The 18,802-nt window shown below is 36.3% G+C and overlaps 1 protein-coding gene across 3 annotated transcripts in view; it reads right to left on the bottom strand.

The window, feature by feature from the left end:
• The window catches only part of AKAP7 (A-kinase anchoring protein 7), a 121,792-nt gene that overhangs the window by 67,685 nt on the left and 35,305 nt on the right, over nt 1-18,802 (bottom strand). For all 3 annotated transcript variants that reach the window (XM_069487348.1, XM_069487347.1, XM_069487346.1), the window contains exon 6: nt 8,870-8,982. In XM_069487348.1, the coding sequence (XP_069343449.1) occupies nt 8,870-8,982 (113 nt within the window). The remainder of the gene's footprint in view (nt 1-8,869; nt 8,983-18,802) is intronic.

Genomic DNA, 18,802 nt, shown 5'->3' with positions numbered 1-18,802 from the left:
CCTGGAAATGATAAATGAATTCAGTAAAGTCTCAGGATGCAAAATCAGAACAGACAAGTCAGAGGCATTCATATACACCAATAACAGTCAAACTGAGGACCAAATCAAAGACTCAATAGCCTTCACAATAGCAACAAAGAAAATAAGGTACCTAGGAATATATTTAACTAAGGAGGTAAAAGATCTCTACAGGGAGAACTATGAAACACTGAGGAAGGAAATAGCAGAGGACGTAAACAGGTGGAAAACCATATCATGTTCGTGGGTTGGCAGAATCAACATTGTTAAAATGTCTATATTACCCAAAGTGATCTACAGATTCAATGCAATCCCTATTAAATTACCAACATCATTTTTCACAGATATAGAAAAAATAATTTTACACTTCGTATGGAACCAGAGAAGACCCTGTTTAGCAAAAGCAATTGTAGGAAATAAAAACAAAATGGGAGGTATTAATTTACTAGATTTCAAACTATACTACAAGGCTATAGTAATTAAATCAGCTTGGTATTGGCACAAGAACAGAGACATTGACCAGTGGAACAAAACTGAGAACCCAGATATAAAACCATCCTCATACAGCCATCTAATCTTTGACAAAGTAGACAAAAACATACACTGGGGAAAAGAATCCTTATTCAATAAATGGTGCTGGGAAAACTGGATAGCCACATGTAGAAAACTGAAACAGGACCCACACCTTTCACCTCTCACAAAAATCAACTCATGATGGGTAACAGACTTAAACCTAAGGTGTGAAACTATTAGAATTCTAGAAGAAAATGTGGGAAAAATTCTTACAGACATTGGCCTAGGCAAAGAATTTATGAAGAAGACCCCAAAGGCAATCACAGCAACAACAAAAATAAATAAATGGGACCTGATCAAATTAAAAAGCTTCTATACAGCCAAGGAAACTGTCACGAGAGCAAACAGACAACCTACACAATGGGAGAAAATTTTCACATGCTACACATCCAATAAAGGGCTGATAACTAGAATCTACTTAGAACTCAGGAAAATCAGCAAGAAAAAAAATCAAAGAACCCTATCACAAAATGGGCAAAGGACATGAACAGAAACTTTTCAAAAGAAGATAGAATAATGGTCAACAAACATATGAAAAAATGCTCAACATCTCTAATCATCAGAGAAATGCACATCAAAACCACAATGAGATATCACTTATCTCCAGTGAGAATGGCCTTTATAAAAAAGTCCCAAAACAACAAACGTTGGTGTGGATGCGGAGAGACAGGAACACTCATACACTGCTGGTGGGACTGCAAACTAGTGCAACCTCTGTGGAAAGCAATATGGAGATACCTTAAAGAGATACGAGTAGACCTACCATTTGATCCAGCAATCCCATTACTGGGCATCTACCCAAAAGAACAAAAGGCATTCCATAAAAAAGACATCTGCACTCGAATGTTTATAGCAGCACAATTCACAATCGCAAAAATGTGGAAACAACCCAAGGGCCCATTGATACATGAGTGGATTAACAAAATGTGGTATATGTACACCATGGAGTACTACTCAGCTATAAGAAACAACGGTTAAATAGCACCTCTTGTATTTTCCTGGATAGAGCTGGAACCCATTCTATTAAGTGAAGTATCCCAAGAATGGAAAAATAAGCATCACATGTACTCACCATCAAATTGGTTTCACTGATCAACACCTAAGTACACATATAGGAATAACATTAATTGGGTGTTGGGTGGATGGGAGGGGGGAGGAGGGGATGGGTGTAATACATAATGAGTGCAATGCACAGTCTGGGGGATGGACACACTTGAAGCTCTGTCTTGGGGCGGGGAGTGGGAGGCAAGGGCAATATATGTAACCTAAACTTTTGTACCCCCAAAATATGCTGAAATAAAAAAATAAAAATAAAATAAATAAAACAAAATACACATCCCTGTGAAGGCTCGCCTGCTCTGCCTCCCAGGTCAGGAAGGCCTCTACCATCAGCCCTTCTGTATAATTTGGTATTTACAGGATTTCTCTCTCTCCTAGTTTCACTAAAGATGCAGCATGTGATAGTTTTCCCATTGTCCTTTTTGCTCTGTGTGGTTTCCGAGAAGACAGGTGGAAAGATTGAGATCTAAATGGCCACCATTTTCCTATCAGGTCATCCTATTGAAGATCTTTCTCCTTTCTGTCATTCTCCTTTGAGAAAGACGAGAAAGCCAATCTGAGGTTTGGGGAAAAAAAAAAAAAAAAACCACAAAACCTCTATGTAAAGCCAAAAAGTCTCTATGTGAAGCCAAATTAGCCTATTTGGTCAAAGTGCTTATCATATAGACATTTCAGAACAGCACAGGAGTCAAGAGTCATTAAGACTTGTGGTCCCCAACCCCCAGGCCACAGATCAGTACCTGGTGTTAGGAACCAGGCTGCACAGCAGGAGATGAGTGGCCTGTGAGTAAGTGAAGCTTCAGGTGTATTTACAGCCACTCCCCATCACTCGCATCACCGCCTGAGCTCCGCCTCCTATCAGATCAGTGGGGCATCAGATTCTCATAGGAGTGTGAATCTGATTCTCACAGGAGCATGAACCCTACTGTAAACTGCATGTGAAGGATCTAGGTTGCGCTCCTTATGAGAATCTAAAGCCTAATGGTCTGAGGTAGAGTGGAGGTGGTGATGCTATAGCTGGGGAGTGGCTGCAAATGTAATAAATGTAATGCACTTGAATCATCCTGAAACCATGCCCCCTGACCCAGTCCATGGAAAACTTGTCTTCTGTGAAACCAGTCCCTGGTACCAAAAAGGTTGGGTACCACTGATTAAGTCCAAGCTCCTCCTTTCACTATGAGTAAACAGAGGTCAAGAGAGGTTATGTGGCTTGTCCAGGGATAAAGAACAAACCTAAAACAAGAAAACTCATGCTCCTTCAAATTTATTACAGAGACTCTTCTGAGAAGCAATAGTCTTAGTGCTCTTAAGTTAATAAATGGCTTATAAAGGCCCAATGTCGTGCAGACCCCCCAAAAGTGAGTGGCAGCCAAATTACACCAGGCCCAGTTAACCAAATCCTGAAAAAATACACTACCTGATAGATGACAGATAGATAGAAAGGGGTAATAATGTTAATGGGTAAGGAAAAATGAAATCAGGGGTTGTAGCTGGAGAAGGGTGCAGAGAAAGGATTCAGCCAACCTAATAGAGAAATTTTTAATTACAGTCTTGGTTCTGTGTATTTAGTCACCAAACAACTCAGGAACTGGGGTTTCCCCTTAATTGTACCGTTAGAACAGAATTTTCACCCACATGTTCTCCTCTTTGCTTCCCCTTGCCACTCCTACTGATGACTGCCCTGTACCCTCTTCCCACTTCCCCTCAACATCCTCATCATCATGTGGTCCCACACTGCCCCTCGGCCCTTGTGATGTGCACATCGACCTCTGCACTCAAAACAAACCAGTCTCAGGGAAAGGAGAGAATTTTCAAAGATCACTTTTTTCATTCTAAAGTACTCTCATTGTCTGACTCTGAAAAGCTGTTGCAAGAAGTGCCAATTAATAAACCATATCTTTGTTAGTTCAAAGTGTTATGGTAGTATTAATAATTTGAAATAGTCATAAATCAGGGAAGGTATCTAAGAAGCCCAGAAAAATAACTTACACTTAAAAAACAACTTATCTATTAGGAGATCTTGAGGAATCCAGATCTGCATTAAGATGCTTGTTTGACTTGAAACTGGTCGTCTTCTGCCACCAAGTGTTAGCACATACTTCTAACCAACCAGGTTTTGCAATGTTTAAATCACAGAAACACAAAGTCATTCAATGAGAAAAATAAATCCAAAAGGATATACTATAAAAAGCATGGAGCTAAACAAGTGGCAGACTGACCATGTCAAACAACTATATTTTAAGGAAATTGTACAAATAACTTGCATTTTAGTTACTATTTCAGAGACATAGTAATAAGATTTTCTGAGGCTTCATTCATATGGAGAAAAGATTACAAAGCACAGTGATAATCAGAACAGCTCTAAAATTTATAGGACCTCCTCTCAATATTCTGTTATTCAATGTACCCATAAGAATTTCATGAAATTAAGAATCTACAAAGCTGATACACTGACTAATGTCTCCTTGATGTTAGAAAAATATATAATTGCCAAGCAAAGCCTTATGTTTCCTACAATTAGTCCTTAGCCTCGAGTCAGCTCTTTAACTTGGGAACCAGAATTCCATGCTGTGGTAGAGGAAATTCCACATCAGGAAATTTGAGGAAAAGTTGTTATATTTTCAAAATTCTAAACACAATATATAGAAGTCTTGGTTACCCCACTGGAATTTTGGTTACTTCCACTGCATGCTACTACCTACAAACAGATGCCTACCAGAGGACAGGACCCCACAAGTCCAGGGACTTCTGCACCCCACTGGGAACTCTTCAGACTAGATCTGCACCACCCCAGGGGGTAAACACTTATCCCCTGAACCAGCCATGTTTCTACATCTTTGATGTCAGTGAGATGTTTCACCTTCATAAACAGACCGGTCACAGCTCTGACTTTGACACTATTTTTTTCAAGTTGATATGCATTAACAGCCTTTCTGTTCATTAAAAAATGACAATTACTAGATGAAAAAACCTCAACGGAGGTACTACTACAGAATATCTCATTAAACCTCCTACAGACAATAATGAAGGGACCATCTATCTTAACTATCTCAGAATGAATTTTCCTATAATAATCCAGAGCACTCATCTACCTAGCACACCCCTTTTTACCAACAATCATCATGTCTACTCCAAAAATAGTACCACTAGCATCTTAAGAGTGTACCAATATCATACACAAAATTATTTCCAGACTACCTTCTACCAGATCAAATCAAAATGAGGAGTATGTTAATTGGCACCAACCTTCAAAACAGAGCATCTTAACAAGAGACATTATTTAGCTCCTTTCCAGAGACTCTCACTATGTACCACCCCTCCATACCAGAAAGTAAAGAACACAGCCCAAGACAATGGAAACCCTTCAGGTCTTCCGAATCCAGTGGCTTCTCCTCACTCCTGATTTGCCATGGGGCACCTGACATGCTCATTGCCCCTCTTACTCAGCAAGGCCCCATCCTTCCTAGGAACCCCAGCAAACCTCCAATCAACCAAGATGGGAATCCTTAGCATGTCAAGGGGGGTTTACTGTATTCTGGGTGACTATTAAGGTCAGCTCTATTCACTGATCTGCCAGAAAAATCATGGGCTAAAAGAGCAATTAGGGAACACACTTTTTACCTTTGAAATGCATTGAAACACGGCAAGGTATTATACAAGGCAAACCCAAGGAAACTATTTCTATACAACTTTAATTACAGTATCATCCTATATTTTATTTACCTTTAATGATGTTACAGAGTCCTTATAGTATCTACTTTAATAGCTGCTTAAATCATAGATATGATTCACTATAATTGACCTAAACATTCTCCTATTGTTGTGGAAGTTATTTCTAATTTTTCCCTATTATTGATAATGTTTAAGTAAACATCTTTACAAATAAATAACTTTCTTTCTAAAATTATTTCTTTAGGATAATATCAGCAGCAAAGGCATCTTAAAGAATGTGAATTTTCTAATGTTTTTTGATGTCAGGTGCATAAGTCACAGCTCAAAGGGCCATATCAATCTTATAAGTCACCTTCATAAGTTTTTATAATCCTTCTGCCACAAATTTACCCTAACAAACGTTCTTCTCATACACTGGGGTTGGGAGTATAAATTGGCACCATTGCTTTAAAATGCAATTTGAGGTGTTTTTTGGAAATTGATAATATATAATACCTTTTGACCTTAGAATTCTATTTCAAGGAATTGGTTCTTTGAAATACCAATATATCTACCCAAAGAAACATGAAAAAGGATGTTCACTGCAGCACAGTTGTGATAGCAAAGAAACAGAAATCAAACTCATTATTCATCAAGGGAAGATGTTTAAATTATGATAAATCAAAATAATATTTACAGTTTTCTTTCTGTTTCAAAGAAATTATATGTGTGCATGTGTGTCTCTATATTTGCAATGCATAGGGAAAGATCTGAAAGGATATATTTACTACTAATGGTTCCCTACACAGAGAAAAATAATATAGGGAGGGAGGGCGTGGCAAGGTCACAATGAGGGAGAAATTGTATCTTTTATTCTATCAGTTTATATATATTTGAATTGTTACAGTGAACATACTTTTATAATCAACTTTTTAAAATAAAAAATAAAGTACTTGAAATGAGTCAAATCTCCTAATATATGAATAGGGAAAAAAACTTACTTCACACCTCTCCCTCTCCCCCCTCCCTCATTTCTCTGCCTCCCCTCCCTTTCTGTCCCCCTCCCCCTTCTCCTCCCTTTTACTTCATTATCAATCTAAATAATATGGAAAGTTAGCAATGCATTCCATTACTGTCTTAATAGCCACTCTCTTGTAAATGAATATACCCACAATTAAAACCAGGAAGGGAATTAGTGCTGAGAAAGGAAAATAGCCAGAAATATAAAAAAGTTAAGAAGAAAGAGATTGAGGAGTCATATATTTTCAAACAATCTACATTCCAAACCACAAGTTATAATAAAGTAAAATGAAAACCACTTGTATATATGCCACCTTTTCATACTGGTTTTAACTTTTACAGTGGATTTGCTACATAAAGAAACTGCTCGATATTTATTTTAGCCTACATGTCTCAAAGTATACTACGCTGCAGACCATCTGCATCACAGTCATAAACAGCACTCGGTGAACGTCAGAAGCCTAGGACCTGGGTCCACCTCCAGATCTAAGAGTAGGGGGTGGAAATCTGCAGCTTCAACAAGCACCCCAGCTGACTTGTGAATCCCAAAATTCACAAGTAGGTATTAAGGGAATAATACCTATTCCCTTAAGCTTTGAGGAACACTGATAATCATGATAGTGACTGGAATAGAGTCATTCCATAAATTAAAAGAAAAAAATTTTATTTGGCTTTCTGGAAGATGGTAAGATCTATTTTATTTTCTAACAATTAAGCATTCTAATTTAAACAAAATACAATCTGATTTAGATTTTATACACCATTCAAGCAGTGACTGTCTCTATTTTGATCACCACTCTATGTCCAGCACACAGTAGGCACTCGATATATATTTGTTAAATTAACACGATTTAGACCAGAGAGCTCCTCACACACAGAAATGACTCTGGGTGAACTGGAGCTGGCTGGTGGGAGGAAAGACTGAGAATTAGATGAGATGGGCTCCCAGGTACAGAGACAAGGCTCTGTAACTGACGAGGCTGTGAGCTCATTGATACCACTTAAACTTTCTAAGTCTCATATCCCTTTGCTATATAGGGTGATGGAGTTGATTCTGTGAAATTAACTACCGAAAGATGATTTAAATATAGCCTGAAATGTTGAAATATAGGTTCTAGTGTAGTGCAGACATTCTTTTAATAAATGTCCTTGGGTACTCTCATTTCAAAGTTAATACTGTAAAGACAAAGAAACATTTTAAAATGGGGATATTACCTTCACCACTGATTTGTCATTCTGTGATTAAGTTTGAAACCACTTGGAAGAGGACAATCCATTTGAAAGCAAAACAAGAAAGATAACCAGTAAAGAAGGAAACTGTCAGTCTACAAGTTTTATAAGTTGTTACCATTACAGATTTTAAAAATCTATCATTTATACCAATTATTTTTACCTAACATATTCTGGAATGGTACCTAACATAGACGTTACTAAATTTGTGGCACTGTTATCCAAAAAACCATGCAAGATATCCTTTTGAGGAGATCTTTAATAATACTTTGTAGAAAACCTATAACCACAGGATGGTGAGTCACCCAAATCCATGTTTTAAAGGACCAAAAAGACTTTGTAAGGATACAGACATTAAATTCAAAACATGCCAAATTTAGAAAAAAGTTCCACTTACTAATAAACATGACCTTCACTTATTGAGCTGCAAATTAGTCTTAACTGCAGCAAAGGGTCATGGAGAGCAGGAAGAGGATATTAACCTGCATGCCCCTCTCCAAAACTGGTAATATCAAATCAGGCCATCAGATGTCTTAATTTGCATGAGGAATCCCTTAGGCTGAAATGGGAAAAACAATGAAGGGTGCCCTTAGGATTTTAGGAGAAATATTCATGAATCCAGAATAAAGTCAAAAGCTGTTCCAACCTCTGAAGGAGGAGGGGGTGGTCTGGCAAGACGGTAAAGCACCCTGAGACAGGTGAAGTCAAAAGCCCAGTCCCTTGTCTTGGGTCACTGTTGACCATCCTTAGGGAGAAGTACTTTTAAGTACCTCTGGGAGGAAGTCCCCAGTCCCCAGCACACCTGCTTCAAGCCCTCAAGGGAGGCAACTGCTGACAGATCAAGGTGGTCTTTTGGAAACTTTGAAAAAGTTACATAACGAGGGGTAAAAAAGCTCTGCCCACCTTGAAGAAGCCAGTTGCAGTGAGTAGCACCAGTGTATGCAGGCCAGCGGAGGGAGCTCTGAGAGCAAGAGGATGCAAATAACCATAAGCAAAGAAAGCAGTAAAAGTGAACTCTGGTACCGCCTCTAGGCTCTTGAAGGAATAGGGCAGATGTGGCAACAGAAAAAGGAGAAAATGATGATGGTCAGAGTATGCAACTAAAAGGCACGGTGGCAAAGGAAGGCACAGCTGGAACAGCCTGCATGGAGGACCATTAGCATCCACAGCACCCTTGGGAGTTGGAACCAACCTGACTTGGAATCCCAGGAGCAACAGTGGTAGGGCGTCCAAGGCTACTGCAAATATCACTCATGCCCCAACCATGCTTAAGGCTGAGGAAGCCTGGTAAATAGGCTTACAATAAAAATGCACTCACATTCTTCCGGAGCCATGGTGCTTTTGACAATTTCATGAAGGTCAAATGAGGTTTAAAGCCTCTGCTTTCTCCTGCCAGGATGCCTTTTTCTTGAAATGTCCTTTTTGCAATCTCTGAAGAAAATAAAGAGAAACATAAAAATGCTACCATAACACATAGTTGCCTTTAATTGTAAAAATGTCAATTCAAAAATAACTATTTTACAGCTCCTTGGTGGTCTAGTGGCTTGGATTCGGCGCTTTCAAAAATAACTATTTTATAATGATTATTTTATATATCTGTTTGAGATATCATTAATTTTTTTAAAGAGAGAAAATATCCACATGTGTATAATAAATACTATGACAGTTAAATCTCTAATGATTTCAAATGGAGCAAAGAACACAAAAGCAATAATTTGAAAAGGAAACATCTAAAAAATAACTGTTTGGCTGATATGATGCTGATTTTCACTGAACATCCCAGTGGTTTCCATGTGTAGTAATATAAAAAAAGAGCTACTTTATCTGTAATCCTTCATATCTAAAACTTCTGCTTCCAAGATGAAGTAACAAGAACCCTCCCTGAGAAATAAGAAACAAACAAGGTGAGCCCTTCAATTGCCCCAGCTTACATCCTTGAGTGTCCAGCCCCTGTGCAAGGAAGAGAAACCCAGATGGAGCCCAGCCATCTCCTGGGTTGAGGAAAAAGAGCTGAGAGGAGAGGTCAAGGCAGCTATAGCTTGTAGAACAGTGTATTTGAGAAGTGTGATCTAAACAGACAGAAAACTCCAGAGGTCTGTACAGGGTCTCCCAGGAATGGTCAACTGCGTACTGATGAGTGCATGTGTGCAAGGAGGCTGGGGAAAACACATTCAAAAGAGTTAGAGGGATCAGGGCCCAGTTCTTACAGAGCGTTAGGAAAACTGTTCCATTAGCCAGACTGGAAAATCTCAAGATCCATGAGACACTGGGCAAACGGAAGAGTCTTGCCTCAGCAGTGGGAAATAATTAGCTCTGGACTGGTACTGTTCTATACCACTTAACAACTCTTACAAACAAGACCCAAAAAGAAAAAAACTACTTCCAACCAACTTAATGGTGCTCCAGAACAAAGCCTAAGAATATTTAAAGGTATAAAAAACTATCCAGCGCCCAAAAAGGTAAACTCTACAATGCCTAGCATCTAATCAAAAATTACCAGGCATGCAAACAAACAGGATGATACGACCCATAATGAGGAAATAAATCAATTAATCAAAAGTTACCCAAAGCTGACATAACTGTTAGAATTAGCAGATAGGGCATCAAAATAGTTATTGTAACTGTAATTCCTATGTTCAAAAAGTCAAGGAGAGGCCAGGCGCGACGGCTCATGCCTGTAATCCTAGCACTCTGGGAGGCCAAGGGGGGTGGATGGTTTGAGCTCAGGAGTTCGAGACTAGCCTGAGCAAGAGCGAGACCCTGTCTCTACTAGAAAATAGAAAGAAATTAGCTGGACAACTAAAAATATAGGGAAAAAATTAGCCGGGCATGGTGGTGCATGCCTGTAGTCCCAGCTACTCGGGAGGCTGAGGCAGAAGGATTGCTTGAGCCCAGGAGTTTGAGGTTGCTGTGAGCTAGGTTGACGCCACAGCACTCTAGCCAGGGTGACAGAGTGGGACTCTGCCTGAAAAAAAAAAAAAAAAAAGTCAAGGAGAGACATCAAAACTATTTTTTTAAAAAAACCAAATCAAACTTATACCGATGAAAATTGCTATGTCTGAGAAAAATAAACTTATGGAAATAACAGATTAGACATTGCAGAACAAAAAATAGTAAATCTGAAGACACAGCAATAGAAACCAACCAAAATAAAACACAGAAAGAAAAAGGAAATAGGGAAGAAAAAAAGAAAACATCAGTGAGCTGTGGGGCAACTTTAAGTTGCCTAATATATGTGTAACTGAAGTCCTTGAAAAGAGGGTTAGAGAGAGGGGTCAGAGAAAATAACTGAAGAAATAATGACTGTTGGGGAATGAGTTGCCACAACCACAGTGGAAAGTAATCTGGGCAGTAATGATTAAAATTTAAACTACACAAGCATTTTGAACCAGCAATTCCAATTCTAGGAAAATACAGACATAAAAGTACCAGTACATAAAATTCTACAAAAATGTATTTATTAAAGTATTATCTGAATTAGCACAAACTTGAAATAACCTTCATTGATAAAGAAATGGTTGATCAATTGTCATATGGCCATACTAAGGACTGCCATGCAGCTAATACAAAGAGTTAAATAGAACTACACATATGGACCTGAGAAGATTTCCATGATCAATTAAGGAAAAAAAAAGGCAAGTAGCATAGTTACTATATCTATAACATGAATCCATGGAATATTTTTAAAGACAGATAAAAAAAATTAATTCCCTATATGTTTTTGCTAACATGGAAAAATCACATTTGAGATTCAATAAAGGCAGAGGAGACTAGTAATGTTTTCTTTATATATCTGTATATTATTAGAATGTTACAATGAGTATGTATTATTTTGAATTAAAAATAAACATAACAAGGCCAGGCACGGTGGCTCACGCCTGTAATCCTAGCATTCTGGGAGGCCGAGGCGGGAGGATCACTCGAGGTCAGGAGTTCAAGACCAGCCTGAGCAAGAGCGAGACCCTGTCTCTACTAAAAATAGAAAGAAATTAATTGGACAACTAAAAATATAGAGAAAAAATTAGCCGGGCATGGTAGCGCATGCCTGTAGTCCCAGATACTCGGGAGGCTGAGGCAGGAGGATCACTTGAGCCCAGGAGTTTGAGGTTGCTGTGAGCTAGGCTGATGCCACAGCACTCTAGCCCGGGAAACAGAACAAGACATTGTCTCAAAAAATAAATAAATAAATAAACACAACAAATACACTATACATTAATAACATAACATGGCTATGATTGCACAAGCATCATACTAGAATTCACAAATAGGAAGATAGAATTATTTGCCATATATGTGAAAAATCCATACCTTTCAAAGATCATTAGTAAACAACTTTTTTCATTTGGTCGTTTTATCCAAAAACAGGTAGGGCTATTAGTAATAAGTCAATTTAAAGATAAGACAACAGAAACACAGGAAGTCAATACTTAAGGTTACAACTCATTATGGTAGAGAAGGAACTGGAGGTGAGGTGGCCTATGCTGGTCATGTTTTCACTGTATAATCCTGGGGGTGAAACCCTTAAAAATAAAAGATGTTTTTAATGCAATATTGGAGTCATAGTAAGCTTCAGTTTTAACCACCAACTCTGTTGTAGTGTGGAAGTTACTAATGATGTACATAATTGTAACCAGAATAATTGGATGAAAATAAAACCCAGTATATCTCCATCCTGCCTGAATATTTCTTACATAGTGTAAGATTTCTGTTTTCCTACATGGGAACTTAAAATGAAACAGATGCATGAACAAACAAAGATACCATATTATCCTTTCTAAGAAAATGAAGGGTTTTGCTGTAATGACTGGTCCATATGAAGTCCGTGTAAAAATAAAAAAACATAGACTAACAGTGGATTTCTCAGCAGAAACCTTACAAGCCAAGAGAGACTGGGGTCCTATTTTCAATATTCTTAAAGAAAAGAACTGACAGCCATAAATTTTGTATCTTGCTAAACTAAGCTTCATAAATAAAGAAGAAATGAAGTCTTTCTTAGACAAGCAAATGCAAAGGGAATTTGTCACTACTAGACCAGCCCTACAAGAAATGCTCAAGAGAGTTCTAAACATGGAAATGAAAGGTCAATACTCGCTCTCATAAAAGCACAGGAAACCATAAAACTCACAGGTCTTAGAAAGCAATTATACACTTGAGATTACAAAACAACTAGGTAACAATTAACATTATGATAGGAACAGAACCTCGTTAATATTTAATGTAAATGGACTCAATGGCCCACGTAAAAGATATAGTGATGGGATGGATTAAAAAATAGAATCCAACTGTATGTATGCAGCCTGCAAGAAATTCACTTAGCTGGTAAAGACTTTTATAGACTCGAAGCAAAGGGGTGGAAAGAGATATTCCATGCAAATGGAAATCAGAAGCAAGCAAGAGTAGCTGTACTTATATCAGATAAAACAGACTTTAAACAGCAACAGTAAAAAAAGACAAAGGTCATTATATGATAAAGGGATCAATTCAACAAGAAGATATAACAATCCTAAATGTATATTCACCCAACACTGAAGCACCCAGATTCATAAAACAAATACTACTAGAACTAAGAAAAGAAGTCTAGTATACAATAATAGTGGAGGACTTCAAGACCCCACTGAAAGCACTAGACAGATCATTGAACCAGAAAATCAAGAAAGAAACACCAGACTTAAACTGGACTCTAGGACAAATGGAACTAACAGACATTTACAGAGTGCTCTACCCAACAACTGCACAATATACAGTCTTCTCATCAGTGCATGGAACATTTTCCAAGACAGACAGTATGTTAGGCCACAAAACTGGCCTCAATAAATTTTTAAAAATAAAAATCATATCAGGTATCTTCTCAGACTACAATGTAATACAAGAAAAAAATCAATTCCAAGAACTCTCAAAACTATATAAACATATGGAAATTAGATAATTTGCTCCTGAATGATCTTTAGGACAACAAAATCAAAACATAAATTAAAAATTTTGGAAACGAATGAAAATGGAGACAGAACATATCAAAAACTCTGGGGCAAAATAAAAGCAATACTGAGGTAATTTTATAGCGTTAAATACCTACATTAAAAAGATAGATCACAAATTAACAATCTAATGTCACACTTCAAGGAAGAAAAACAAGATCAAACTAAACCCAAAGCTAGAAGAAGAAAAGAAATAACAAAGATCAGAGCAGAACTAAACTGAGGCCAAAAAAAAAACATATCAAAGGATCAACGAAATGAAAAGTTGGTTCTTTGAAAAGATAAACAAAATTGATAGATCACTAGCTACCAAGAGAGAGAAGATTCAAATAAGCACAATCAGAAATGAAAAAGGAGACATTACAACTGATTCCGCAGAAATACAAAAGATCATCTGAGACTACTATGAATATTTCTATGCCCACAAAAGAGAAAACCTAGAGGAAATGTATAAATTTCTGGAAACATACAACTTCCCATGACTGAATCAGGAAGAAACAGAAATCCTAAACAGACCAATAATGACTAGTGCAATTGAATCAATAATAAAAAATCTCCCAACAACAACAAGAAAAAAGCCTGGGACCAGTCAGATTCACAGCTGAATTCTACCAGATGTACAAAGAATTGGTACCAATATTCCTGAAACTGTCCAAAAAATTGAAGGGGAAGGAATCTTCCCTAACTTATTCTATGAAGCCAGTATCACCCTAATACCAAAGTCGGGAAAGGATGCAACTACAACAACAAAAACTACAGACTAATATCCCTGATGAACATAGATGCAAAAATCCTCAACAAAATACTAGCAAACCAAATCCAACAGCACACCAAAAAGATAATACACCATAACCAAGTGGGTTTTATTCAAGGGATGCAAGCATGGTTCAACATATGCAAGTCAACAAACGTGACTCACCACACAAACAGAGTTAAAAACAAAAACCATGTGATCATCTCAATACATGCAGAAAAAGCATTCGATAAAATTCTGCACTCCTTCATGGTAATAACTCTCAACAAACTAGGCATAGAAGGAACGTACCTCAAAATAGTAAAAGCTATATATGACAAACCCACAGCCAACATCATACTGAACAAGAAAAAATTAAAAGCATTCACCCTTAAAAACCGGAACAAGACAAAGGTGCCCACTGTCACCACTTCTATTCAACATAGTACTAGAAGTCCTAGCCAGAGCAATCAGGCAAGAGAAAGAAAGAGCGAGCAACCAAATTGGAAAAGAAGAAGTCAAATTATCTCTGCTGATGATATGATCTTATACCTAGAAAACACTAAGGACTCCTCCAAAAGACTCTTAGATTTGATAAATGAATCTAGTAAAGTCTAGGACACAAATCAGTGTACAAAAATCAGTAGCATTTCTATATACCAATAACAACCAAGCTGAGAACCAAATCAGGAATTCAATCCCATTTACCAAAGCTGTAAAAAATAAAATAAAATAAAATACCTAGGAATATATTTAATGAAGGAGGTGAAAGATGGAAAACTATACAATACTGATGAAAGAAATCATAAACAACACAAGCAAATGAAAATCATCCCATGCTCATGGACGAGAGGAATCAATATTGTTAAAATGACCGTACTTTCCAAAGCAATCTACATCTACAAATTCAATGCAATTCCTATCAAAATATTAATACCAATGTGATTTTTCACAGAATTAGAAAAAACAATCCTAAAATTCATTTGGAACCAAAAAGAGCCCATATAGCCAAAAGCAATCCTAAGCAAAAAAAAAAAAACAGGAGACATCACATTACTGGACTTCAAATTATACTACAAGGCTACAGTAACCTAAATAGCATAATGCTGGTATAATATAATAATAGACACATTGACCAATGGAACAGAAAAGAAAACAAAGAAATAAAACCATATACCTACAACCAACTGATCTTTGACAAAGCAGACAAAAAAGTACACCATGCAATAAATGGTGCTGGGAAAATTAGATAGCCATATGTAGAAGAATGAAAAACAATAATAACAAATAATGTATAAAGTAATTCTTACAGTATACAGATTATTCAGATTTTGGAATTAGTGTGCTTTGTTGTATAAACTCCTAGAAGTTGAATTACTGGATCAAAAATATGAATATTTCTAGGCTCTGGAAAGTATTTCTGAGGTACTTTACTAAATAGCTACACTAGCAGGCGAGTACTAAGATGTCAATTTTACTGGCCTTTATTCACTAAGTTTTAATTACAAGATTAAAATGTTGGCATATTGTTTTTAAAATATAAACTTCTTTGATTAATAATGAGTTTAAAAATTTTATGTTATCACTTTTGAAGGACTGTCTTCAATGACCCTCATTTATATCATTGGATGCTATGTAACAAATATTTTATCCAGATATTTTAAATTTTATCTATTGTTCCATAGCTGCTGCCAGAAGTGATTATAGTTTGAGACCAAATAAGGCAATAAAAATTAACTGAGTAAATTTAAATATACAATGGCTAAACTTACAGTGGAATTATTTTTAGGTCCACATTTTAATATACCATCTGCAACCAATTTATATTAAAACATGCACTGATCATGGAAATAGTTGTAGAAAATTCAGTCACTATCTTGTTACTAACAAATTGTATGTATGAACTAATCTCATTCTTGTTTGTAAGACTTACAAGCCTTCATTATTCAGTGCACAAATTCATAGACTTGACCTCAAGTCCATCAATACATTCATGAGACAAGACCCAAAAAGATGGCAAAACTGCAACTATACATTTACAGTAGAAAATTGACAACACTGGGCATATTGAATTCTGAGTAATGATTTAAATAAATGCTGTCCTTCAAAAAAAAAAAACCTCATGTTGAAATAGTAGTCTGAATCATACATTTTTATGCCTCAAAAACAGTCAAATATTGGCAACATCTTATGGTGTAATATAATACCATGGTGGACTAACTTACTAAGTTCCTAAGAGTTCAATGAAAGGATGAGAGGGCATCATTCCTAAGTCTTCAAGTATTTGAAGAATTATCACATAAAATGTGGTATGTTAGCAACATGTTCGTATCACCTAAGAAAGCAAATAGCATAAAGGTGTGGAAGCACAAATTCCTTTATTCAGTTACTTATTAAGCACTTCCCGTATGTGCCAAGCACAGTATCTGCTGATGGCAGCAAACATCTCCCTGCTGTTATGGAACTTTTAGTGTCATGGGACAGATTTCAGTCCAATAAGGTGAAAGACTCCCCAATGTTCAGAGTTACCAAAAAACTCAGTAGATATAATAAAAGGACTTTTCTTAACAGAAATTAAAATAGTTACTTGTTACTATTCTTTTTACTATCTACATTAATGTTTACGTATTATCTTATTTGATATAACAATCTTATTAACTGAGTCTAAAAAAATCTTTTTCAATTTACTATTAATAGTTTCAGTTACATCAAATTTTGACTCAACAGTCCTCATTATTCACTGAGTCTGAAATTTTTGATGATATTTATCCAAAATACTGTCTTAAACAATATTTGTCACAAAGAACATTTAATTTTTATTGGTGTGCTTTTTCGGAACAGTATATCCTCTAGGTACACAGAAATAGGAAAAAAGAAAATGCCTTCTTTTTGAAAAGTACTTCTTACTATTGGTTTTATATTCTTAATAGAAGTATAGTCTATTGCTTAGCCAGAGAATTAGGTCATGGTTATAGAAATACATCATATTTGAGATAAAAATAGTTTTGCTAATGAAAAAAACCACATGTCATTTTTCATCTGTGTTAACTTATGTTCTGGAAGAGAAGCTTATGAACACCTGAAGAGATTGTTCAATTCCTCCTACTACCACAGACATTCCTTCAAGCACTAAGTAGAAAATCACATAACAAATATGTAAGATATTCTTCAAAAGTCAGGTAAGGGTGCTTCCTAAATAATATAATTTATCTCACAGCTGAAGAAGAAAGTTGTCTGAAGAACAATTTCTTTAAAATATTTTTTAAATATTATGAGACTTTGCTATATAAAAGAATACTGAAATAAATAGTTTAATAAAGAAACAATACTTTTATAACCCTAAAAAATACAGCTTTATCCGTTTTTTAGGTGAACTCTCTTAAATATATAGCAGCAATAAATTTATATTTAAAATGTAAAGAAGTTGCTAAAAGTTGCCTCAAAGTAAATTCTAACAGATCAATTTTAACAAAATCATATATTTTTAAGTATCACTATATACCCTTTTTTGCAAAGCAAATATTTCCCACCCCGTCCTCCCTTTTGCCATTTCTCCCTTTTTCTAAAATTGTTAAGAATATTTGTACAATAGCATGATTTCTGATTTAAGAATAATCATAATGAGGTTTATTAATTTGAATAGTCTGGAATGCTAAAAGAAATTAAGTAGTCCTGATATATTTTTAAGCTTACACTGACAGTCCTCAACTTACAATATTTCAACTTAAGATTTTTCACCTTTATGATGGTGCAAAAGCGATACACATTTAGTAGAAACTGTACTTGGAATTTTGAATTTTAGTCTTTTCCCAGGATAACAACACGCCGTATGATACTCTCTTGAGATGCCTGACAACCACAGCAAACAACTGCTCCCAGTCAGCCACACAGTCACAAGAGTAAACAATCAATATTCTACAGTGCACTGTGTTACCAGATGATTTTGCCCAACTAATGGCTAAAGTAAGCGTTTTGAGCACCTTTAACATAGGGTAGGCTAAGCTATGACGTTTGGGTAAGGCAGGTGTATTAAACACATTTTCGAACGTAGCCACATGGTAAGATGAGTATCTGTATATCCTATTTCAGTATATAGATTTAACAAAAACAATCTTAGATTTTTGTTCTAAAAAGACTTATCTGTAATGAAACAATATACTGTATAATAGCAAGCAATGAGTACTTTCCATGTTTTCCAATTGGAAGATACTTTCTAATACCACTGTAAAGTTATAGTGAAATTATGTCACATATGAAAAGTCTCAATAAAATTTTAGAATTGCCTTTTAGTCATCTAAAACTCAAAATCAATAAAAGCCATAAAGCTGTTTTTGTTAATCCTATGATATTACTATTTAAAGGATTCCTGGGCCGGGCGCGGTGGCTCACGCCTGTAATCCTAGCACTCTGGGAGGCCAAGGCGGGTGGATCGCTCGAGGTCAGGAGTTCGAGACCAGCCTGAACAAGAGCGAGACCCCGTCTCTACTAAAAATAGAAAGAAATTATATGGACAACTAAAATATATATATACAAAAAATTAGCC

Source organism: Eulemur rufifrons, chromosome 15 (genome assembly GCF_041146395.1).
Source record: "Eulemur rufifrons isolate Redbay chromosome 15, OSU_ERuf_1, whole genome shotgun sequence".
NCBI lineage: Eukaryota > Metazoa > Chordata > Mammalia > Primates > Lemuridae > Eulemur > Eulemur rufifrons.
The sequence above is the reverse complement of the archived record's forward strand: the minus strand, read 5'-3'. Positions and strand labels throughout refer to the sequence as shown.